This window comes from Oncorhynchus masou, chromosome 13 (assembly GCF_036934945.1).
Source record: "Oncorhynchus masou masou isolate Uvic2021 chromosome 13, UVic_Omas_1.1, whole genome shotgun sequence".
NCBI lineage: Eukaryota > Metazoa > Chordata > Actinopteri > Salmoniformes > Salmonidae > Oncorhynchus > Oncorhynchus masou.
Genome location: NC_088224.1, coordinates 65,175,602 through 65,201,099, shown reverse-complemented (window position 1 = coordinate 65,201,099; position 25,498 = coordinate 65,175,602). Strand labels below are relative to the sequence as shown.

Below are 25,498 nucleotides of genomic sequence, written 5' to 3'. Positions count from 1 at the left end.
ATGTCATGGAAAGAGCAGGTGCTCCTAATGTTTTGTAAACTCAGTGTTTAACAACTTTATATTTACCACAGGCACTTCAGATGTGGCATTCAGAATAGACACACAACACTAGAGTTTACATGACCATTCATTCTCACTCCTTCTCCTACTGCAGACCACTGGCCTGTCCCTGGCCTATCTGTTCTCTGTGATAGTAAATCAGGTTATCTGCAGTGTTGAGGGTTCCTGCTGGGCCCGAATTGGCCTGCTGTGACTGTGGGACTGTGTGTAGTTGCTCGCCAGGGGCTGATCATTCTAACCTCCACTGCAGCTGTTCAGGTTCCTGCCATGCCTTTGTGTGTGTATGTGTGTATGTTTGTGGGTGCGTGTGTGTGTGTTTGTGTGTGATCAAAGACTACCATCTCTCTCTTTAATTTCTCATCATTACTCCTCCTCCCTCCTATCTCTCTCTCTCCCTCTCTCCCTCAGGTGAGATCAGTACCCGTGTAGGTCTGGACAGGGAGCAGCAGAGTAGTTACCAGGTGTTGTTGGTGGTCCAGGATGGAGGTACTCCCCCCCGCAGCGCTACAGGGACAGCCTTCATCACCGTCCTGGATGAGAACGACAACACTCCCTCCTTCAGACACAGCCAGCCTGGCAAAGGACTGACCATGCAGGTGATACTGAGGCTGCCTCTCAAATGGCCCCCTATTCTATACATTATATATTACTTTTGACAAGGGTCCTTAGAGGATGGGATCTTACATGATATGTTAGGGGTCAGCGTTGAGAAGGAAACAAAGTCACCGTTTTACCTTGTGATGTCCTTCTGTAGGTGGTGGAGGGCCAGGCATCAGGTTTACTGCTGGGGAAAGTACAGGCCAAGGACCCCGATGAGGGAGAGAACGGCACTGTGTACTACTCCATGTCAGGTGAGAGAGGGATGGAAGGAGGGAGAGAGAGGGAGGGATTGTGTGTGAGTTAATGATTGAAGATTACATTTAATGCTATTTTCTGCCGTTGAGTGATTATGTGAGGAATGCATTGTTTTCTTCTGGCATTGTTTCCAAAAAGACTCTGTAACAATTTATAGCTGCACTTCTCTCTCACTCTTTCTCTCTCTTTTTCTCCCTCCCTCACTCCTCTACAGGTCCCAGAGCAGAGCGTTTCTCTCTGAACCCCACTACAGGTGAACTGCGTTCCTCCTCTCCTCTGAGTCGCTCTGACAGAGCTGAGTACAGCTTCACTGTGACCGCCACTGACCGAGGCCAGCCATCTCACAGCGCTACCTGTACACTACACATACAGGTAAGATCAAGAGCAAGTTTGACTTAGTACTTTCTCTGTACTTTAGTTTAATGTGGGATATTTGATAGGTGTTTATCTAGTAGTTTTCTGACCTTTATTATTAGGATACAGCTAGATTAGTGAGAAGGAAGGTGGTAGGGGATAGGAGATAGGGTATATGACATAGGAGATAGGGTATATGACATAGGAGATAGGGTATAGGAGATAGGGTATATGACATTAGGAGATAGGGTATATGACATAGGAGATAGGGTATATGACATAGGAGATAGGGTATATGACATAGGAGATAGGGTATATGACATAGGAGATAGGGTATATGACATAGGAGATAGGGTATAGGAGATAGGGTATATGACATTAGGAGATAGGGTATATGACATAGGAGATAGGGTATATGACATAGGAGATAGGGTATATGACATAGGAGATAGCAATCTGAGGCAGGGCTCTCATCTGTATGTGTAGTTTACAGGTAGCGCTGTAAGAGGGAAGGAGGTAGGGGCTAGGGGTTAGGAGGTAGGGGCCAGATGGGAGCACTTGATTCATACCTAGTTTTCCATCTTTTACTCATAGAGAAATTCCCCTTTTGAATAGTCAAAGAGGAGGAGAAAGGAGGGCGGAAAAGGAGGGAGGGAAGGTTGTCAGAACTCTGACAGGCCTATTTGGAACAACATTGTTGTGAGGAGACATGATGATCACCAGCTGTGATTGCTCTGATCAAGGCCATACTGAATGACTTCAACACTTTTAATACAGTAGCCCCGCTTCAATACAACACCACCTGGGATGTGCACCCACATAAAATACACCATTCAAGTTAATTTAATTAATATTTAATGTACAACTAAATAGTGACCGGCCAGGCCAGCACAATGTAAGGAACTCTGTAGCTGTAAATCCAATGTGCATCCCAAATGACACCCTATTCCCTGTATGGTGCACTTCTTTTGACCAGTGCCCTGTGTAGGGAATGGGTGCCATTTGGAACGCAGACCCAGAATCTTTAAGGTTCCAGGAAAATAGAAAGGTCTTGTAATGGCTGCAGTAAAACAGCTTCTCTGGGTTACTTTTTTCAAAAAAAAAAATCCTTCCCTCCTATTCTTCTGACGTAAGAATGTGAGTAATAATTAGTGTGTAATAGGATTAAACAGGGTTGTGTTGTTCTTGTCTGTTGACGCGTTTCTATCACGTCATCATTTCATACCCTCACACCGTCCAAGACAAGTACAGCAGTAGGGAAAGGATATGATCTCACTAATTCTAATGCTTGGGGACGCTCAATTTGCCGCCTAATGTGGAGTTAATTCACACTTTGTCATATTATGTTTCATAAAGAGCATGGGCTGTTTAGTGACTGCCAACATAGTGGTGCTGTATAGTGTAACTGGTTTATCGAGGTATTGTAGGCTGTAATGAATTAAGCATCAACAAGGATTTGTTGAGAAGAAAAATGGATAAGTGCACAAAACTATTTTATTTTCCTTCCTCTCTCTTTCTCTTTCTCTTTCTATCTCTCTCTCTCTCTCTCTCTCTCTCTCTCTCTCTCTCTCTCTCTCTCTCTCTCTCTCTCTCTCTCTCTCTGTCTCGCTCAGATATTTAAACCCTGTGACTCTATCCCCTGCTTAGAGCTGAACTGAAAAACAGGATTATTAGAACAATATGTCATATGTGTAACTTCTGGTGCCTGTTTCCATACAAAGGGAGTGATGCGTCAAAGCCGCGGTCTTTCATGTTCTTCTGATTGCTCATCAAGGGAGGTGTAAAAACTCAGTACTGTAGACGACCGAGCCCTGCCTGCTGCAGCGAGATCTGAACGATCACACAAATGTCTTTTTATGATTATTGTTACTTGTATCCTTTATTATTTTTCCTGGCAGTGGCATGCCTATCGGTTTAAATGTGATTAGCGCTAGCAGTTTATTTAAAAAAAACTCTTAAAACATTCCGTTTCTTTTATTCCTAATGAGGAAATAGAGTGGGTTGGTTGAAATCTGTTTCTGGTTCACAGCGTCCCATTTAATATTTGGATTCTTTAGCGTTGTATTTGAATGTATGTATTTGAATATATTTGAATTAAATGTTGCTCCAACTGCCACTAGGCATGTATAATGGTCATTATTAGGCACATACATTGCATTCGGGAAGTATTCAGACCCCTTGAATTCTTCTACTTTGTTACGTTACTGCCTTATTCTAAAGATTAAATTATTTTTTTTACCTCATCAATTTACACATAATGACAAAGCAAAACAGGTTTTTAGAAATGTTTGCAAAAATTAAATAAAAATACCTTATTTATATAAGAATTCAGACCCTTTGCTATGAGACTCGAAATTGAGCTCAGCTGCATCCTGATTCCATTGATCATCCTTGAGATGTTTCTACAACTTGATTGGAGTCCACCTGTGGTAAATTCAATTGATTGGACATGATTTGGAAAGGCACACACCTGTCTCTATGAGGTCCCCCAGTTGACAGTGCATGTCAGAGTATAAACCAAGCCATGAGGTCGAAGGAGTTGTTCGTAGAGCTCCGAGACAGGATTGTGTCGAGGCACAGATCTGGGGAAGGATACCAAAAAAATTCTGCAGCATTGAAGGTCCCCAAGAACACAGTGGCCTCAATAATTCTTAAATGGAGGAAGTTTGGAACCAAGACTCAAGACTCTTCCTAGAGTTGGCCTCCTGGGCCAAACTGAGCAATCGTGGGAGAAGGGCCTTAGTCAGGGAGTTGACCAAGAACCCGATGTTCACTCTGACAGAGCTTCAGAGTTTCTCTGTGGAGATGGGAGAACCTTCCAGAAACACAACCATCTCTGAAGCAGTCCACCAATCAGGCCTTTATGGTAGAGTAGCCAGACGGAAGCCACTCTTCAGTAAAAGGCACATGACAGCCCTCTTGGAGTTTGCCAAAAGAGAGAAACATGAGAAACAAGATTCTCTGCTGTGATGAAACCCGAGATTTAACTCTTTGGCCTGAATGCCTGCACGTTCCTGAGGAAACCTGGCACCATCCCTACGGTGAAGCATGGTGGTGGCAGCATCATGCAGTGGGGATGTTTTTCAACAGGAAGGACTTTGAGACTTGTCCGGATCAAGGGAAAGATAAATGGAGCAAAGTACATAGAGATCCTTGATGTGCAGACTCAGGCGTAGGTTCACATTCCAACAGGACAATGACCCTAAGCACACAGCCAAGACAACGCAGGAGTGACATTAGTCTCGGAATGTCCTTGAGTGGCCCAGCCAGAGCTCTGATTTGAACCCATCCAAATATCTCTAGGAAGACCTGAAAATAGCTATGCAGCAATCCAACCTAACAGAGCTTGAGAGGATCTGCAGAGAAGAATGGGAGAAACTCCGGTGTGCCAAGCTTGTAGCATCATACCCAAGAAGAATCAAGGCTGTAATCGCTGCCAAAGGTGCTTCAACAAAGTACTGAGTAAAGGGTCTGAATACTTATGTAAAGGTGATATTTCAGTTTTATTTTAGTCTATTTATTTTTAAGAAAAAATAAAAAAAACTGTTTTTTCTTTGCCATTATGGGTTATTGTGTGTAGATTGATGAGGGGGATTTTTAAAAATTTAGATGAAGGCTGTAACGTAACAAAATGTGGAGAAAGTGAAGGGGTCTGAATACTTTCCGAATGCCCTGTAGCATGAGTCTGCTGACTGTTGATATTCAGCTATCTTGCTAAATGGATTATCATTAACTGTCAAGATATTCATAGTTGCTAATAATGTCCCTCAACAGTCAGTAGATTGTTTGGAGAAACATTGATTAGCTTGCTACTAATTTCATCCTCCAGCCGGTTCTCACAATTGAGCCTGGTGATGACGTTAGCTAGCTACAAACTTTTAACACCAATATATTGATGATATACAGTTTGCTAACCATATCCCTATCTGTCTGACCGTAGGTCCTGAGTGGTATTGAGTATATATGCTTACCAAATTCCAATGTCCCTGTCCACAGGTCCAGAGTGTGAGCAGAGCTCCTTCCAAAGCCAACACCCTCTCCATGTCCTTTAACTCCGTCGAGGAGGCCAAACCAGGCTCTATGATTGGCTCTGTGAGGTCACATGATGGCTTTGAGCTCCCTGAGGCCGGTCAGGTGACCTACACGGTGGTGGGCGGGTCAGACCGAGACGGAACGTTCATGGTGGACCGTCAGACAGGTGACGTGTACCTGGCGAGGGAGCTGGATTATGAGCGCTCCGCCCGCTACACACTACAGATAGAGGTGGATGACTTCTCCATGACGTTACCCAGCAGCCACCTGGTGCAGCTAGACATCGAGGTGGAGGACAGCAACGACCATGCACCCCGCTTCCCGGGGGACCCCGTTACCGTGGTGATACCTGAGAACATGGAGCCTGGGGCGTCCATCTACACCTTCCAGGCCTCGGATCAGGACGGATCAGGGCCCAACAGCCTGCTGACCTACTCCATCCTGCACCAGGTAGGGTTAGGAGTAGTGATGCACTGATAGGACATTTTTGGCTGATACCGATATCCAATATTTTCATTGCCCCCCAAAATTGATACTGATAACTGATATTTAACATTTTAGTGTCCGTTTAAGCATTCTAGTATAGTTACATCGTTAATACACACATGGACGCAGCTGTCTAAGGCATCTCATCTCAGTGCAAGAGGCATTACTACAGTCCCTGGTTCGAATCCAGGCTGTATCACATCCGGGTGTCCCATAGGGCGGCGCACAATTGGCGTCCGATATCTTCACCAATATATTGTGCATCCCTAGTTAGGGGGTTAGGGTTAGGAGGTTAGGGTTAGGAGGTTAGGGTTAAGACCCACAGGTTAGAGAAGCAAATCAGTAACAGGAACGTTGCTGTTTCAAATTCCAGACCGGTCGTTAAAGTTGGAAATGAAATCACTGGCAAATAGACCATCTCCTGCCATTGTGCCCTTGAGCAAGGCACCTAACACCATAAACTAGCTGTTTAGGGAGTAGAGCAGAAGAATGATTTATCTCTGCAAATGGATTAATAAAGTTATGTTCTCTTCTCCTCTGTTTCAGTACCCTGGACTAATAAAGTTATATTTATTCTAGTCTGTTTCAGTACCCTGCTCTAAAAACATTATATTTAATTCTACTACGTTCCAGTACCCTGACCTCACTGACCTCCTGGTGCTTGACCCTTCCACTGGCATCCTGACCCTGGCACAGGAACTGGACCATGAGGTCACTTCCTCCCTTATCCTGGTCGTCCAGGCAACAGACTCCGCCCTGAATGCCAGCCAACGGCGCTGGGGCTCGGTGACGGTGAGGGTGTTTGTGACAGATGAGAATGACAACGCTCCAGTCTTCAGCTCGCCATCCGCGGTTAGCGTCATGGAGGACCAGCCTGTGGGTTTCGTGGTTCTCTACGTTGTGGCGCGAGATGCCGACCAGGGGGAGAGCGGACGGGTCAGCTACTTCATCGAGACAGGCAACGCTGGAGGGATATTCAGCCTCAACCCTAATACTGGTGGGTCATTTTAACAACTCCTAGTATAATGAAAGTGGTTTGGAAGCTAAAAGAAAAGGTAACCTAGTCTGAGACCTGAAGAATTTTGTTAGCTCCCCAAGCTAATGCCTAAGCTTTAGCTCAGCTGGATAACACAGCCTTGTGGCACACAGACAACCTGGTTAAAACCTGGTCGGTAACACTGGCATACATTATTGTTTTCTCACCAGAACAATCATGTAGTTACCATCTGTGTTGTAAACACATGGTGTGATGTCAGAAGGCCATTGGTGCCACATTCCCAGCTTCCATGTTGTTGGGTCTGTGAGAGAGTCTCATAAGTTTCAACCTATAATCAGGCCCCAGCCAATTGAAAACAGTATAAACAGGGACGTGTGAAGAGATGTCGTGTGAGAGACGAATTACAGTTAATGAAGTTATCCCGGTACGTTGGGTAGGCCTATCTACCTGAGCGCTAAGCTCTATCACCAACAACACTGCTGTAACAAATAACACCGCTGTAAGTAACGATCCAGCTATCTGGCCTGAGTTTAACAACTTTTTCCACAGCAGAAGGCCACAGCGAGGAGAGGCTGGCAGTAAACACACACTGCTAGACACGCAACGGACAGGGCTGCCGTGCAGTGCTGAGATTACACACACACACCAGGCCTGCCGTGCTGTGCTGAGATTAGGGCTTCCCTCTCCTTCTCATTACCTGGCCCTGGGAGCAAAGGAGGAGAGAGGGCACAGCACTGACTCATTTCAGATTCATGCTTTAATGAGCCGCAACAGTCAAAGAGAGAGTGAGGCGGGAGGAGAAGGAGGGAGGAGGGGGGTGTTGGTTCTGTTGTTGGGTTTGTTGTATTCTCTCTGGATCGCCGTATGCTCTGAGATAACTAGCCCCTGAGCCTTTAGTATGGTCAGAGTTAGTGGCTGGAATAGTTTCAGCCACTGTGACTCCTCAGTGATCCCATCCCAAGCCTGGTCACTAACAGCACATGGGTAGGAGGAGGGGAGAGAGAGAGAGAAAAAGAGAGAGAGAGAGAGAGAAACATGGTAAACCTATTTTGGATGTTTCCAATTGGTCTGTTTGGCTTACGTAATGCATGGTTGTATTAGAGGAGAGCAGTCACGGTTCTGAAGATGGGGTGAACTAAGGTAAAAAATGGTTTCCTTGCTCTCCTTGTTTTATCTCATGTTAGGCATTCTATTAGTTCCTTATATTAATCAAATGAGTCTAGAGAACAGAGTCGTCTTACACAAGTTGATAAAAAAGAACAATGAAAAACCTTCAAGGGCGGATACTCAGACCTTGATCAAGCCATCTATAAGGGCAAAAAAAAATCATCCCACATAGAAAACTCAACACACATAGTTTGATTTAATATTTCCATTGAGCCCAGAGGAGGGGGAAATAACCCCTAATAGAGTTAGGAGACACCCATCCTCCACCCAGAAGGATCCAAGGTTACCATGATCTGTAGTAGGCTTCTCCTACACAGCTCCCTGTAGTGCTGGTGTAATGGGAACATAACCAAAATCAGAATGTGTAGAGATGGGACCGTTTCTCCCGTCATCGTAGACCCTGGCCTGGGCCGCTTGACAGGACAGGAGCAGACCAGGTGCTCAGAGGATTAACTCATGATTTTATACTGTCATTATACTGTCATTATACTGTCTAACTACCTGCATGGCTGGAACCAGTTCAAGATGGGCACCACACACACACCCATGCCTGCACGCACACACACATATACACACATATATATACACACACACATATATATATATATATATATATATATATATATATACTGACACCATATTAAGATGCCCACGCTCTCTCTGTGACACACCTGATAGATCTTGACAGCTTCCTGTTTTTATCCCCTCGGCCGACCATGAGGCTCCTTGGTTCCTGATTGGTGGGGGAGGGGTGGAGCCGGGGTCAACGTGTCTCACACACCACAGGAAAGCCCAGAAGACCAAACGGCAAATAGTGTGTGCATGTCGGTGTTATCAAAGTCTCAAAAGAGGGACTGAGTCACACACACATGCAGTTGTAATCGCTCCTTTAATGGTTCCCAGCAGTCTGCACGTTTTTTTGTTGTTGGTGTTTTGTTTCTGTCTAGGCATTCATGGGAATAGGTCCACACACACACAGATGACTGGGTGGACAGGGTGGACTGGGTGGACAGAATGGGTGGACTGGGTGGACAGGGTGGGTGGACAGAATGGGTGGACAGAATGGGTGGACAGGGTGGGTGGACTGGGTGGACAGAATGGGTGGACTGGGTGGACAGGGTGGGTGGACTGGGTGGACAGAATGGGTGGACTGGGTGGACAGGGTGAGTGGACTGGGTGGACTGGGTGGACAGAATGGGTGGACTGGGTGGAGAGTGTGGGTGTGTGTGTGTGTAGGTAAGTAAAGCCCTTGGCAAGGAGCAACGCTTGGCCTCTGATGGAGAGGGAGGAATGACTGGTGAAAGATGAAGCTAGCAGAGATGTGAAGCTGGGGCGGCAGGGTAGCCTAGTGGTTAGAGCGTTAGACTCGTAACCGAAAGGTTGCAAGTTCAAATCCCCGAGCTGACAAGATACAAATCTGTCGTTCTGCCCCTGAACAGACAGTTAACCCACTGTTCCTAGGCCGTCATTGAAAATAAAAATTTGTTCTTAACTGACTTGCCTAGTAAAATAAAGGTTAGATAAAATAGCAGGGAAAGCTGAACCGAGCAGAGTTGTGAAGCTTGCAGTGATTTTTAAGCTCGCAGTGAAAGTTAAGGTAGCAGAGTGTTGAAGCTGGCAGTAAAAGAACAGATACAGCCCTTGGTTCACTCCAGACCTGACTGCCCTCGACCAGCACAAAAACATCCTGTGGCGGACTGCAATAGCATTGAATAGTACCCGCGATATGCAACTGTTCAGGGAAGTCAGGAACCAATACACGCAGTCAGTCAGGAAAGCTAAGGCCAGCTTCTTCAGGCAGAAGTTTGCATCCTGTAGCTCCAACTCCAAAAAGTTCTGGGACACTGTGAAGTCCATGGAGAACAAGAGCACCTCCTCCCAGCTGCCCACTGCACTGAGGCTAGGTAACACGGTCACCACCGATAAATCCATGATTATCGAAAACTTCAACAAGCATTTCTCAACGGCTGGCCAAGCCTTTCTCCTGGCTACTCCAACCTCGGCCAACAGCTCCGCCCCCCCCCCGCAGCTCCTCGCCCAAGCCCCTCCAGGTTCTCCTTTACCCAAATCCAGATAGCAGATGTTCTGAAAGAGCTGCAAACCTGGACCCGTACAAATCAGCTGGGCTTGACAATCTGGACCCTCTATTTCTGAAACTATCCGCCGCCATTGTCGCAACCCCTATTACCAGCCTGTTCAACCTCTCTTTCATATCGTCTGTGATCCCCAAGGATTGGAAAGCTGCCGCAGTCATCCCCCTCTTCAAAGGGGGAGACACCCTGGACCCAAACTGTTACAGACCTATATCCATCCTGCCCTGCCTATCTAAGGTCTTCGAAAGCCAAGTCAACAAACAGGTCACTGACCATCTCGAATCCCATCGTACCTTCTCCGCTGTGCAATCTGGTTTCCGAGCCGGTCACGGGTGCACCTCAGCCACACTCAAGGTACTAAACGATATCATAACCGCCATCGATAAAAGACAGTACTGTGCAGCCGTCTTCATCGACCTTGCCAAGGCTTTCGACTCTGTCAATCACCATATTCTTATCGGCAGACTCAGTAGCCTCGGTTTTTCGGATGACTGCCTTGCCTGGTTCACCAATTACTTTGCAGACAGAGTTCAGTGTGTCAAATCGGAGGGCATGCTGTCCGGTCCTCTGGCAGTCTCTATGGGGGTGCCACAGGGTTCAATTCTCGGGCCGACTCTTTTCTCTGTATATATCAATGATGTTGCTCTTGCTGCGGGCGATTCCCTGATCCACCTCTACGCAGACGACACCATTCTATATACTTCCGGCCCGTCCTTGGACACTGTGCTATCTAACCTCCAAACGAGCTTCAATGCCATACAACACTCCTTCCGTGGCCTCCAACTGCTCTTAAACGCTAGTAAAACCAAATGCATGCTTTTCAACTGATCGCTGCCTGCACCCGCATGCCCGACGAGCATCACCACCCTGGATGGTTCCGACCTTGAATATGTGGACATCTATAATTACCTAGGTGTCTGGCTAGACTGTAAACTCTCCTTCCAGACTCATATCAAACATCTCCAATCGAAAATCAAATCAAGAGTCGGCTTTCTATTCCGCAACAAAGCCTCCTTCACTCACGCCGCCAAACTTACCCTAGTAAAACTGACTATCCTACCGATCCTCGACTTCGGCGATGTCATCTACAAAATTGCTTCCAACACTCTACTCAGCAAACTGGATGCAGTTTACCACAGTGCCATCCGTTTTGTCACTAAAGCACCTTATACCACCCACCACTGTGACTTGTATGCTCTAGTCGGCTGGCCCTCGCTACATATTCGTCGCCAGACCCACTGGCTCCAGGTCATCTACAAGTCCATGCTAGGTAAAGCTCCGCCTTATCTCAGTTCACTGGTCACGATGGCAACATCCATCCGTAGCACGCGCTCCAGCAGGTGTATCTCACTGATCATCCCTAAAGCCAACACCTCATTTGGCCACCTTTCATTCCAGTACTCTGCTGCCTGTGACTGGAACGAATTGCAAAAATCCCTGAAGTTGGAGACTTTTATCTCCCTCACCAACTTCAAACATCTGCTATCTGAGCAGCTAACCGATCGCTGCAGCTGTACATAGTCTACTGGTAAATAGCCCACCCATTTTCACCTACCTCATCCCCATACTGTTTTTATTTATTTACTTTTCTGCTCTTTTGCACACCAATATCTCTACCTGTACATGACCATCTGATAATTTATCACTCCAGTGTTAATCTTCAATATTGTAATTATTCGCCTACCTCCTCATGCCTTTTGCACACAATGTATATAGACTCCCCTTTTTTTCTACTGTGTTATTGACTTGTTAATTGTTTACTCCATGTGTAACTCTGTGTTGTCTGTTCACACTGCTATGCTTTATCTTGGCCAAGTCGCAGTTGCAAATGAGAACTTGTTCTCAACTAGCCTACCTGGTTAAATAAAGGTGAAATAAAATTTTAAAAAATAAAAAGTTGAAGCTAGCAGTAGAAATTGAAGCTAGCAGTAAAAGTTGAAGCTAGCAGTAAAAGTTGAAGCAAGCAGAAGAAGTTGAATCTAGCAGAGTTGTGCTGGACAGAGAGCATGGGGACCTTTAAAAGGGGGTGACTGCACACTAGGTAGGGAGAGGGACTGGCTGAGTCTGTGTCCCAAATAGCACCCTGCATCCCAGCTAAGTTCACTACTTTTGACCAGGGCTCATAAGGCCCTCTCCACTCCTTAGAGTCTCTCTTCATCCTGTAATCTGTATCATCTCCTCTCCTCCACCCCAGGCACCCTCTCTAACCCCTCTCCTCTCCTCCACCCCAGGCTCCCTCTCTAACCCCTCTCCTCTCCTCCACCCCAGGCTCCCTCTCTAAACTCTATCCTCTCCTCCACCCCAGGCTCCCTCTCTAACCCCTCTCCTCTCCTCCACCCCAGGCTCCCTCTCTAAACTCTATCCTCTCCTCCACCCCAGGCTCCCTCTCTAAACTCTATCCTCTCCTCCACCCCAGGCTCCCTCTCTAACCCCTCTCCTCTCCTCCACCCCAGGCTCCCTCTCTAAACTCTATCCTCTCCTCCACCCCAGGCTCCCTCTCTAACCCCTCTCCTCTCCTCCACCCCCAGGCTCCCTCTCTAAACTCTATCCTCTCCTCCACCCCAGGCTCCCTCTCTAACCCCTCTCCTCTCCTCCACCCCAGGCTCCCTCTCTAAACTCTATCCTCTCCTCCACCCCAGGCTCCCTCTCTAACCCATCTCCTCTCCTCCACCCCAGGCTCCCTCTCTAACCCCTCTCCTCTCCTCCACCCCCAGGCTCCCTCTCTAAACTCTATCCTCTCCTCCACCCCCAGGCTCCCTCTCTAAACTCTATCCTCTCCTCCACCCCCAGGCTCCCTCTCTTACCCCTCTCCTCCACCCCCAGGCTCCCTCTCTAACCCCTCTCCTCCACCCCCAGGCTCCCTCTCTAAACTCTCTCCTCTCCTCCACCCCCAGGCTCCCTCTCTTACCCCTCTCCTCCACCCCCAGACTCTCTCTAACCCCTCTCCTCCACCCCCAGACTCTCTCTCTAACCCCTCTCCTCCACCCCCAGACTCTCTCTCTAACCCCTCTCCTCTCCTCCACCCCAGACTCTCTCTCTAACCCCTCTCCTCCACCCCCAGACTCTCTCTCTAACCCCTCTCCTCTCATCCAGGTTCTCTCTCTAACCCCTCTCCTCACCTCCAGACTCCCTCTCTAACCTTTCTCCTCTCCTCAAGGTTCTCTCTCTAACTCCTCTCCTCTCCTCCAGACTCCCTCTCTAACCCCTCTCCTCCAGGTTCTCTCTCTAACCCCTCTCCTCTCCTCCAGACTCTCTCTCTAACCCCTCTCCTCTCCTCTCCTCCAGACTCCCTCTCTAACCCCTCTCCTCTCCTCCAGGTTCTCTCTCTAACCCCTCTCCTCTCCTACAGACTCCCTCTCTAACCCCTCTCCTCTCCTCCAGACTCCCTCTCTAACCCCTCTCCTCTCCTCCAGGCTCCCTCTCTAACCCCTCTCCTCTCCTCCAGGCTCCCTCTCTAACCCCTCTCCTCTCCTCCAGGTTCTCTGTCTATCCTGAAGGCCATCGACCGAGAGGATCAGGACCTGTTGAACCTGACCATTGTAGCCCAGGACCACGGGGTACCAGCACTCTCATCCAGCCAGCTGCTGTCTGTCCAGGTCATCGACGTGAACGACCAGGTGCCCTGGTTCCAGGAGAACCAGTACCAAGCCCAGATTACAGAGAACCAGCCTGCAGGAATCACTGTTCTTGTAGTGTCGGCCTCCGACCTGGACCAAGGTGAGAGTGGCTTGAGCTCAGTAGACTAACACAGGAGATCCCGTCGTTACATACATAGTATACAGCACTGACAAGCACATATAGGCGCATATAGACAGACTACATATTTGCTGTACTGTTTCTTTAAAATAATAGAACTCAGTGTCAGCCAGCAGAGCCTCTTGTTCTAAGTGTTGATCCTCCATGTGTTCAATGCATGTTCACATCATCAGCACCGTCAGTAACAGTTGGTTTTAATTGAAGACCGTGCTGGGGGACGGTGAGTGTGTGTGTGTGTGTGTGTGTGTGTGTTCACATTCCCCTGGAGTTAGTCAAGAGCACATAAACCAGAAGGATTTTAAAGTTTCTCTCCAGGGTGATTAGTGGGGTAAGGTGATGGTGCCAGAGTCTTTCTCTGTTAGCACGCTATCACACACAAACACAACACAACACACACACACAATCTACCAGCCTCCGCGTGCCCGTGCAGCCCTGCCACCCGCTTACACAGCAAAACCAACTACGAACAAATAAAAACAGGAATGCTGCTGTGTTTGCTCTTTTAGGTGAGAAAAACACTTATTTGTGAATGTTTTCAGTGCCCTGGGGTAGAGAGGGTTCAAAGTATAATATGACTGAATGGAATAGGACCCAGCACCCTATGAAAAGTGTCGATTACGCTGTACTGCAGCGCCAGCTGTGCCACCAGAGACTCTGGGTTCGCGCCCAGGCTCTGCCGCGCCCGGGAGGTCCGTGGGGCTACGCACAAATGGCCCAGCGTTGTCCGGGTTAGGGAGGGCTTTGTCGGTATGGATATCCTTGACTCATCGCGCACCAGCGACTACTGTGGCGGGTCGGGCGCAGTGCGTGCTAACCAAGGTTGCCAGGTGCACGGTGTTTCCTCCGACACATTGGTGAGGTTGGCTTCCGGGTTGGATGTGCACTGTGTTAAGAAGCAGTGCGGCTTGGTTGGGTTGTGTATCGGAGGACGCATGACTTTCAACCTTCGTCTCTGCCGAGCCCGTACGGGAGTTGTAGCGATGAGACAAGATAGTAGCTACTAAACAATTGGATACCACGAAATTGGGGAGAAAAAGGGGTAAAATTTAAATTAAATAAAAAATGAAAAGTGTTGATTTGACTTGCACAGCCGGCTCCAATCCTTCTCCCTACCACATCCCCTTGGCCCTATAACCCTTTTACGTTCGCAGACTGTATCTGAAAGATGGAAGCTCCACCCTACTACTGTGTTAATACCTGTCCAGACCCTTCAGTTGAAGGGTAAGGGCCAAGGGGATGGTGTAGGCTGCTGACAGATAGTATTAGGGTTAGACTTCATATACTCCTTCGCTCTCTTTCTCTCTCTCTCTCTCTCTCTCCAGGTACCAATGGCCAGGTGACATATGGAGGCATCTCTGACGAGGGTTTTAGCATCCACCCAGCTACAGGTGTTATAACCACCACTAAAGCCCTGGACAGAGAGGCACAGGAACAATACACACTGACAGGTAACTGGCTCTGACCATAACATCTAACCCTGACCCTTAACCCGTAACCCCTCAGCCTAACTCCTCGCCCTAACCCTGATCCTTAATCCTAATCCTAAACGTTAAAGCCCTGGACAGAGAGGTCTAAAAACTGTACACTCTGACAGGTAACTGTCCCTTTATATGAGTAACTCACAGTCTTAGAAAAAGAGGTTCCGGGGCCACCCGGGTGGCGCAGTGGTTAAGGGCGCTGTACTGCAGCGCCAGCTGTGCCATCAGAGACTCTGGGTTTGCGCCCAGGCTCTGTTGTAACCGGCCGCGACCGGGAGGTCCGTGGGGTGACGCACAATTGGCCCAGCGTCGTCCGGGTTAGGGAGGGCTTGGCCAGTAGGGATGTCTTTGTCTCATCGCGCACCAGCGACTCCTGTGGCGGGCCAGGTGCAGTGCGCGCTAACCAAGGTTGCCATGTGCACGGTGTTTCCTCCAACACATTGGTCCGGGTTGCCACACTGCTTTACAATAGAGGTACGATAGCCCTGACACACTGCTTTACAATAGAGGTACAATAGCCCTGCCACACTGCTTTACAATAGAGGTACGATAGCCCTGACACACTGCTTTACAATAGAGGTACGATAGCCCTGACACACTGCTTTACAATAGAGGTACAATAGCCCTGACACACTGCTTTACAATAGAGGTACGATAGCCCTGACACACTGCTTTACAATAGAGGTACGATAGCCCTGCCACACTGCTTTACAATAGAGGTACGATAGCCCTGCCACACTGCTTTACAATAGAGGTACGATAGCCCTGACACACTGCTTTACAATAGAGGTACGATAGCCCTGCCACACTGCTTTACAATAGAGGTACGATAGCCCTGACACACTGCTTTACAATAGAGGTACGATAGCCCTGACACACTGCTTTACAATAGAGATAAATGAACAAGCCAACATTCCAAACTGGCCATGTTTTTATAGTTCTCTTTTTATGGGATACATCAGTGGTGCAATGGTAATGTTGGTGTTATTTTCTCTCCAGCTCTCTCTGTTTGTCTACAATCTCCCTAAGAAACACAATATGATGTAGTTAATAAAAACATAACAAACTCTTTTAGACTGCTGAAGTCTTGTTTAATTCCTAATCTTCCCTTTTGTCCAGTGTATGCCCGAGACGGTGGCGTGCCTCCGAACTTTGCCCGGGCGGCAGTGAAGATCCAGGTGTTGGATGAGAATGACAACGCTCCAGCATTCAGCAGACTGTACTACAGTCTGGAGGTGCCTGAGAACATGGAGGCTGTTGAGCTTTTCACCCTCAGAGCTATTGACCTGGACACTGGGGACAGCGGAGGGATGACCTACAAGATCACAAGTAAGAGCCAACTACTTGTACATCAGAAAAATCCAAATGAATTAATAATTGACTGATTGATCTATTGATCCATTGATCACACTGTTGTGAGTTTGACCTTTCATATTGTGTATCCCTTTCGCCCCTCCTCTTCCTTCCTCCTCTGTTTCTCCCTCTGTCTTTTAGTGGGAGACCCGTCAGGTGACTTCCGTGTGGACAGGAAGTCAGGTGTTCTCTCCACCTCCAGACCGCTGGACAGGGAACGTAGGGCCAGGTACAGTCTGACAGTGACAGCCCTTGATGGGGGCTCTCCGGCCCTCAGCAGCACGGCCACAGTAGAGGTCACTCTCCTGGATGTCAACGACCACAGCCCCCAGTTCACCAGCCCCAGCTACACCACTGACCTCTCTGAGGATGTTCCTATTGGCTCCCTGGTGCTGGAGGTCTCTGCTACTGACCTGGACCAAGGGTCTAACAGCCAGGTACACAGACTGAACTCATAGGCTGCGTCCCAAACGGCACCCTAGTCCCTACATAGTGTACCACCTTTGACAAGAGACCTATGCCTCCTGGGCCCCCTGAACATTTGCCAAATGTAGCATAACACTTTTGCCATTTTGTCAACAAATGGAAGCCATCTATCTAGACATTCAAAGGGTTAATGAACGCCTCACTAAGCCTTAAAAGTGATGTTACTTTTTGTAATCTAATCTACTGTAATCTGTTCTAATGCCAGGTGCTGTACTTCCTGTCGCGCGGCTCCCAGGGCATGTTCACCATCGACCAGCACACGGGACATGTCATCACCACCGCTCCCCTCGACCGGGAACGAACCGCCTCGTACACTTTCCATGTCTGCGCCACAGACTCGTCCCCCGCCAGCCCTCGCAACTCCACCGCCACGGTCACCGTGTATGTACAGGACGTGAACGACAACGCTCCATTCTTCATCCAGGACCCCCTCGTCATCAACATCTCAGCCTCCAGGTAGGTAGCCTAGAGCTTAGCGATGCAGGACAAAGGCAGTAAGTTTGCTGATTTAAATCCCATGTCCGACAGGGAAGAATCTGGGTTGGACTGGGCTGGCATCTGGAAGGTTTATCTGTACAGTTTTGTCTGTCACATGTCTTCTTTGTTGTGATTTAAATAAAACATTTATAAAAAGTGTTGCTGGCATGCCATTACTTGCTGTTGTGTGTCTTAGATGCCATTACTTGCTGTTGTGTGTCTTAGATGCCACCACTTGCTGTTGTGTGTCTTAGATGCCACCACTTGCTGTTGTGTGTCTTAGATGCCACCACTTGCTGTTGTGTGTCTTAGATGCCATCACTTGCTGTTATGTGTCTTAGATGCCATCACTTGCTGTTGTGCGTCTTAGATGCCATACCCTACTGTTGTGTGTCTTAGATGCCATCACTTGCTGTTGTGTGTCTTAGATGCCATCACTTGCTGTTGTGTGTCTTAGATGCCATCCCCTACTGTTGTGTGTCTTAGATGCCATCCCCTACTGTTGTGTGTCTTAGATGCCATCACTTGCTGTTGTGTGTCTTAGATGCCATCACTTGCTGTTGTGTGTCTTAGATGCCATCACTTGCTGTTGTGTGTCTTAGATGCCATCACTTGCTGTTGTGTGTCTTAGATGCCATCACTTGCTGTTGTGTGTCTTAGATGCCATCCCCTACTGTTGTGTGTCTTAGATGCCATCACTTGCTGTTGTGTGTCTTAGATGCCATCACTTGCTGTTGTGTGTCTTAGATGCCATCACTTGCTGTTGTGTGTCTTAGATGCCATCACTTGCTGTTGTGCGTCTTAGATGCCATCCCCTACTGTTGTGTGTCTTAGATGCCATCACTTGCTGTTGTGTGTCTTAGATGCCATCACTTGCTGTTGTGTGTCTTAGATGCCATCCCCTACTGTTGTGTGTCTTAGATGCCATCCCCTACTGTTGTGTGTCTTAGATGCCATCACTTGCTGTTGTGCATCTTAGATGCCATCCCCTACTGTTGTGTGTCTTAGATGCCATCACTTGCTGTTGTGTGTCTTAGATGCCATCACTTGCTGTTGTGCGTCTTAGATGCCATCCCCTACTGTTGTGTGTCTTAGATGCCATCACTTGCTGTTGTGTGTCTTAGATGCCACCACTTGCTGTTGTGTGTCTTAGATGCCATCCCCTACTGTTGTGTGTCTTAGATGCCATCCCCTACTGTTGTGTGTCTTAGATGCCATCCCCTACTGTTGTGTGTCTTAGATGCCATCACTTGCTGTTGTGTGTCTTAGATGCCATCCCCTACTGTTGTGTGTCTTAGATGCCATCACTTGCTGTTGTGTGTCTTAGATGCCATCACTTGCTGTTGTGTGTCTTAGATGCCATCACTTGCTGTTGTGCATCTTAGATGACATCCCCTGCTGTTGTGTGTCTTAGATGCCATCACTTGCTGTTGTGTGTCTTAGATGACATCCCCTACTGTTGTGTGTCTTAGATGCCATCCCCTACTGTTGTGTGTCTTAGATGCCATCACTTGCTGTTGTGTCTTAGATGCCATCACTTGCTGTTGTGCGTCTTAGATGCCATCCCCTACTGTTGTGTGTCTTAGATGCCATCCCCTACTGTTGTGTGTCTTAGATGCCATCCCCTACTGTTGTGTGTCTTAGATGCCATCCCCTACTGTTGTGCCCTTGAACAAGGCACGTAACCCCTAAACTGCTGAACGGGCATCGTAGTATGGCTGCCCTATGCTCCAAGCTCCCTCTGTATGTGTCTTTCAGAGGGGTTTGAATAAAAGCAGAAGACACATTTTAGTTGGACATCCATGTTCTTCTTGTTCTTCTCCAGTGTCTCCTCCCATCGCGTCCTGTCCACCATGCGGGCAGAGGACCGGGATTTTGGGGCCAACGGCTCACTGTTCTACCGCTTCGCCAGCCCTGTCCGGGGCTTCACCATCAACTCTCTGACCGGGGACATCCAGGTGTTGTTACGTTATTCATCAGGGTATTTGTGTCAAATACCCACTTAAGGGATGGCTTGCTTAGGGAGACTTAAGACAAAAATAATTGTAATTAATTAATTAATTATTTCATCCCAGGCTACAGAGAAGCTGCAGGGACTGACCCAGGGCCAGAGGACTCTGATTGTAGAGGCTATGGACCAGGGAAGCCCAGCTCAGTCCTCTCTAGGGGTGGTGGTCATCTACATCAGAGAACAGACCTACAGGGGGATCCGCTTCTCACGCCACGCTAGAGACGTCAGCCTGCAGGAGAACGCCGCCAAAGGTAGGAACAGGGGATTTTTCTTTGATTCAAAGAGTGTGATATTTAAGCAATAAATTCCGGGGGGGTGTGGTATATGACCAATATACCGCGGCTAATGACTGTCTTTATGCACAACACAACGCTGAGTGCCTGGATTCAGCCCTTAGCCGTGGTATATTGGCCATATATCACAAACCCCCGAGGTGCCTTATTGCTATTATAAACTGGTTACCAACATAATTAGAGCAGTAAAAATAAATGTTTTGTCATACCCGTGGCATACGGTTTGATTTACCACGGCTGTCAGCCAATCAGCATTCAGGGTTTGATAATAATGTATATATATTTTGTTGTGAGTCTGAGGTGTGTATAATGTAAGTAATCAATGCGCTAGTGAGGTGCGTGGGTTTAGTGTGATAGTGAGGTGGGTGTTGTCCTCCTCCAGGTACCGCTGTGGTGCAGACTCAGGCCCAGTACCCTGATGGATCCCGTAGTGGGATCAGTTATAGCATCTTCAGCGGCAACACCCTACACTCCTTTGGAATCAGCTCCTCCACTGGTAAGCCACTGGGGTGGGGAATTACATAACTTTTTTTAGATTCACTGTATGAAAAAGGTGTGTAAAAAAAACTCCCTGATGCATATTCAGTAATATCCATTGTCCAATTGGTTCTCAGACCCTTTGTAATTGTTCTAACCAGGTGAGATCTGTCCTTGTTATTGTTCTAACCAGGTGAGATCTGTCCTTGTTATTGTTCTAACCAGGTGAGATCTGGGTACAGAGCTCCATGGGGCTGGACTATGAGGAGACCCCTAGACTCCGCCTAGTGGTGAAGGCTGAAACTGCATCCTCCAGTTCCTTCATGGCGGTCAACCTGATCCTTCAGGACGTCAATGACAACCTGCCACGCTTCCAGCTGCAGAACTATGTAGCCTACATACGAGAGGCACAGGGATATCATTTCCCTATCATACAGGTAGGTACACTAATGAGCGTGCACACACTGGTGCACGCAGACACTCACAAACACACCTGCATTATGCTTGGCTATAGGTGGTGTGAGATTGTGGGCTACAAAATGCTCTAAGTTCAGACGGTAGAGATCTGGATAGTTTCAGTGCTGCTGAGGTAGTTCTGAGAGGTGACAGAATGACAGATTTTTACCTTGTCAGCTCTTGGATTTGATCCAGCAACCTTTCGGTTACTGGCCCAACACTCTAACCACTGACTCTACTGTATGCTGTATGAAACCACAGCCATTTAGAACCTTCTTATAAACTCTCCAAGTCCAATATTCATCACCAGGTCCTGTTACTGTTCCACAGCTGTTGTAAATCTAGTCTTTGTTTTGATTTATTTCCTCTCTAACCTTTAACCTCTGGTCATGTGACTTCCTGTCTGTCCCCAGGTATTGGCAGATTATTATTATTTTTAATATTTTTTCTATTGCTTTCAAAAACAAAACAAAACAACATTCAAAATAATGAACAGCAGGGGAAGGGTGAACAACAGCCAATGACAGCAAAATCAGTTTCCTACACAATAAAACAGATTGTAAATGGCTAACCATAAACACAAGTACACTTTGCTTTAAGACAAAAGAAAACCAGTGATATCAGAAGACAATGCTTTTTTGGTTTAGATTTTCTTTCTGACCTCTGTCATGTGACTTCCTGTCTGTCCCATGCAGGTGGTGGCTGATGACCTGGACCAGGGCCAGAATGGTCAGGTGACTTACAGCCTGAGGTCGTCGTCTCTCAGCGGTCTGTTCAAGATCGACCCGCTGACCGGAAGCATCACCACCGCCGCTATCATGGACCGAGAGATCTGGACACAAACCAAGTGAGGGGCAGGGCCTTGTGAGAGTGTGTGTTTGTTCACAATCTGCCTGCCATGTGGTTTCCCTAAGCGGGCTAACCTTTGTTTTCAGTCTATAAATACTCTCTCTGTTCCTGTACTCTCTTTGTATTGTAAATTAAATATATGTCATGCTCTGGGCTACAACAGGTTCTGATGTAAGACAGCGGGAGATGAAAGTTATGAAACCTGAAACATAAAAGATAAGAACCAAACTCCAACTGACAGTTTCTTTTATCATTTCCATGGCACCAGGCTGGTTGTTACGGCAACGGACCGGGGCACACCACGTTTGGCCGGCTCGGCTACCCTCACGGTGATAATCGTGGACCTCAATGACAATAGTCCTACAATCCCCTTGCCGCGCGAGATCAGAGTGCCAGAGAGTAAGTCAATGACCCACAGGTCTCAACTGCAGACCCGGGTTCAAATATGATTTGAATTCATTTTAAATACTTTAGCTGGGCTTCGCAAAAGTGCAAACCTCACCCAACTGGTACTTCAGGCAGGCTAAAGCAAACACAAAGTTTTTGAATGGTTTGAAATAGTATTTGAACCCAAGTGTGTTTAACTGCCATCCCCTTCACTATGTCGTGCTCTACCAGGGGGTGTATGTAGCAAGTTTCTAACACATTTGAGACACAGTCAATTAAACAGTGAACTTTTAGTCCACTGATCTTATCACTGATCCTCACTCCTCTCTCTGGCAGCACTCAGCAGTTCTCAGTGATAAAACTGACCCTTTTATGAGTCGTTTTGAAGCCAAGTTTCCCTCTATTCATATCCTTCTGTACATATGACGTCTACAGTTTCCTGTATAAAATATCCAATTCAGGAAAAAAAAAAGAAATCAGAAGTGTGCAATATATTCCTAAAAGCAACATGATGTAATAGGATATGTTATGTGCTGGGAGCTGCTTCTATGGCTATAGTGTTGTTCCCATATAACAATCTCCCAAACCCTGTTCTCTCGCTCTCTCTCACTCTCTATCCCCCTGTACTATCCCCCTCCCCTTTTTCTCTCCCTCTCCCTCCAGATACTCTGATTGGCTCGGTAATAACCCAGGTGACTGGAAACGACGTTGACTCAGGCCCAGCCCTGTCCTACACCCTCCACCTGGACCCGTCCTCCCAGGGCGTGTTTGGGATCCACCGCTACGGGGGCGGGGTGTCTCTGACCACCCCTCTGGACTACGAGGAGAGGACCTGGTACACGCTGACTGTCAGGGCTACTGACTCCAAACACCAGACTGAAGCTAACCTCACCATACTGGTGGAGGATGTCAATGATAACGCTCCTACGTTCACACAGGATCTTTACCAGGTAGTCTATCCTCTAACCGGCCTCCACTAGCCTTGGAAAATCTGTGTTTGTGTTGGCAGGATGCAATGATGCCATAAGAGACTATGAGAACTATTTAGCTGGATTTTTCGATGTACATATAGATCAATAATGATACCTTGTGTGTGTGTGTATGTATCTGGTTTCCGCATTTAGTTTACTAACTCAGATTCCTGGTACCATTAACCATTAGCATGCCTGTCCAACATGCCTCAACTATTCTGAATACGTCCCTGATGTGTTTCCCAGGTGATTCTGGCAGAGCACACCCCAGCTGGCAGTGCAGTTGTCACTGTGACAGCCACGGACCGCGACTCTGGAGAGAACGGCCGTGTCATGTACAGAGTGATGTCATCAACCCGGGACATCTTCTACATTGACCCCAGCAATGGTACCCTGTTCATCACCCAGCAGGCAGAGTTAGACTCTGAGAACCCTTCTATCCTGGTGGTAATAGAGTCCAGAGACATGGGAACACCAGCCCTCTCCTCCACCGCTACTGTACAGGTCCAGGTGACTGACGTCAACGACAACGCGCCCGTCTTCCACCAATCAGAGTACAGAGCCACGGTGTCGGAGGACGGCCTCCCGGGCGCCACCATCCTGACCCTGGAGGCGGCCGACGGCGACACGTCACGCGACAACTGCGGCTTCGACTTCACTATAGCTAGCGGAAACGCAGGCAATGCCTTCCAGATTGAGAGCAGTGTACGCTTCCTAGAAGGACGGGGCTTCCAGACAGTAGGCAGCCTGGTATTGACCGGTGAGGGGCTGGACTTTGAGGCGGTGTCCAGTTACAACCTGACCGTGGTCGTGTCAGACCGCGGCGTGCCCCAGAGGAGCTCGGCTGTCTCTGCGCTGATCAGTGTGACGGATACTAATGACAACCCTCCGGCGTTCAGCAGGGCAGAGTACAGGTAATTTGGTACTTTGTTGTTTGGTAAATGTCCTTAATTACTCTATTACATGTGTTTGCACTGGGAAACCAAAAGTCATGTTTTTTGTAAAAGTGACTAATAATAACCCCTTGAACCCTGCAGTGTGGTGGTGAGTGAAGGAGCAGCCACAGGGACTGAGGTCCTCAGCCTGTCTGCAACAGACCCAGACTCCCCGGCCGTAGGGAAGGTGCAGTACCTGATCAGCTCTGGGGATGAGACGGGCATGTTCCAGGTAGACCGCTGGACCGGAGCCCTGAAGCTGCAGAGACCACTGGATAACGAGAGACAGGTACCAAGGCACTTCCTGGCTTGTCATGTGCCCCCAAATGGCACCCTATTTCCTATATAGTGCACAACTTTTTAAAGAGCCCTATGGGCCCTGGTCAAAAGAAGTGTACTACATAGGGAATAGTTTGATACAGAAATAGACAAAGACTTGGTCAATAGTTATCAAATCAAACTTTATTTGTCACATGCGCCGAATACAACAAGTGTAGTAGACCTTACCTTGAAATGCTTACTTACAAGCCCTTAACCAACAGTAAGTTCAAGAAGAGTTAAGAAAATATTTACCAAATAAACTAAAGTAAAAAATAATTAAAAAGTAACACAATTTTTTTTTTTTTCTTACCTTAATTTTACTAGGCAAGTCAGTTAAGAACAAATTCTTATTCACAATTACAGCCTAGGAACAGTGGGTTAACTGCCTTGTTCAGGGACAGAATGACAGATTTTCACCTTGTCAGCTTGGGGATTCGATCGAGCAACCTCTTGGTTACTGGCCCAACACTCGAACCACTAGGCTACCTGCCGCCCAAATGTAGGTAGGGGTGAAGTGACTATGCAGAGATAATAAACAGTGAGTAGAGGCAGTGTACAAAACAAATGGAGGGGGAGGGGGGTTCAATCTAATAGTTTGGTGGCAATTTGATTAATTGTTCAGCAGTTTTATGGCTTGGGGGTAAAAGCTGTTAAGGATCCTTTTGGTCCTAGACTTGGTGCTCCAGTATCGCTTGCCGTGTGGTAGCAGAGAGAACAGTCTATGACTTGGGTGACTGGAGTCTCTGACAATTTTATGGGCTTTCCTCTAACATCGCCTAGTATATAGGTCCTTGTTAGCAGGAAGCTTGGCCCCAGTGATATACTGGGTCATACGCACTACCCTCTGTAGCACCTTAAGGTCAGATGCCGCGCAGTTGCCATGCCAGACGGTGATGCAACCGGTCAGGATGCTCTCGATGGTGCAGCTGTAGAATTTTTTGAGGATCTGGGGACCCATGCCAAATCTTTTCAGTCTGCTGAGGGGAAAAACAAGTTGTCATGCCCTCTTCACGACTGCCTTGGCATGTTTGGACCATGATAGTTTGTTGGTGATGTGGACACCAAGGAAGTTGAAACTCTCGACCCGCTCCACTACAGCCTCGTTGATATTAATGGGGGCCTGTTTTGCCCACCCTGTCCTGTAGTCCACGATCAGCTCCTTTGTCTTGCTCACATTGAGGGAAAGGTTGTTGTCCTGGCACCA

General features: G+C 47.7%; 1 protein-coding gene across 1 annotated transcript in view; it reads left to right on the top strand.

Annotated features, from left to right (window-relative positions):
* The window catches only part of dchs1b (dachsous cadherin-related 1b), a 64,153-nt gene that overhangs the window by 30,257 nt on the left and 8,398 nt on the right, over positions 1–25,498 (top strand). Inside the window, exons 9-27 of the mRNA XM_064985535.1 lie at positions 469–656; positions 815–911; positions 1,130–1,287; positions 5,266–5,751; positions 6,421–6,784; positions 13,522–13,761; positions 15,123–15,248; positions 16,398–16,607; positions 16,773–17,068; positions 17,323–17,573; positions 19,420–19,552; positions 19,670–19,856; positions 20,281–20,394; positions 20,601–20,812; positions 21,527–21,678; positions 21,949–22,079; positions 22,731–23,017; positions 23,285–23,952; positions 24,076–24,262. Coding sequence (XP_064841607.1) covers positions 469–656; positions 815–911; positions 1,130–1,287; positions 5,266–5,751; positions 6,421–6,784; positions 13,522–13,761; positions 15,123–15,248; positions 16,398–16,607; positions 16,773–17,068; positions 17,323–17,573; positions 19,420–19,552; positions 19,670–19,856; positions 20,281–20,394; positions 20,601–20,812; positions 21,527–21,678; positions 21,949–22,079; positions 22,731–23,017; positions 23,285–23,952; positions 24,076–24,262 — 4,487 coding nt within the window. The remainder of the gene's footprint in view (positions 1–468; positions 657–814; positions 912–1,129; positions 1,288–5,265; positions 5,752–6,420; positions 6,785–13,521; positions 13,762–15,122; positions 15,249–16,397; positions 16,608–16,772; positions 17,069–17,322; positions 17,574–19,419; positions 19,553–19,669; positions 19,857–20,280; positions 20,395–20,600; positions 20,813–21,526; positions 21,679–21,948; positions 22,080–22,730; positions 23,018–23,284; positions 23,953–24,075; positions 24,263–25,498) is intronic.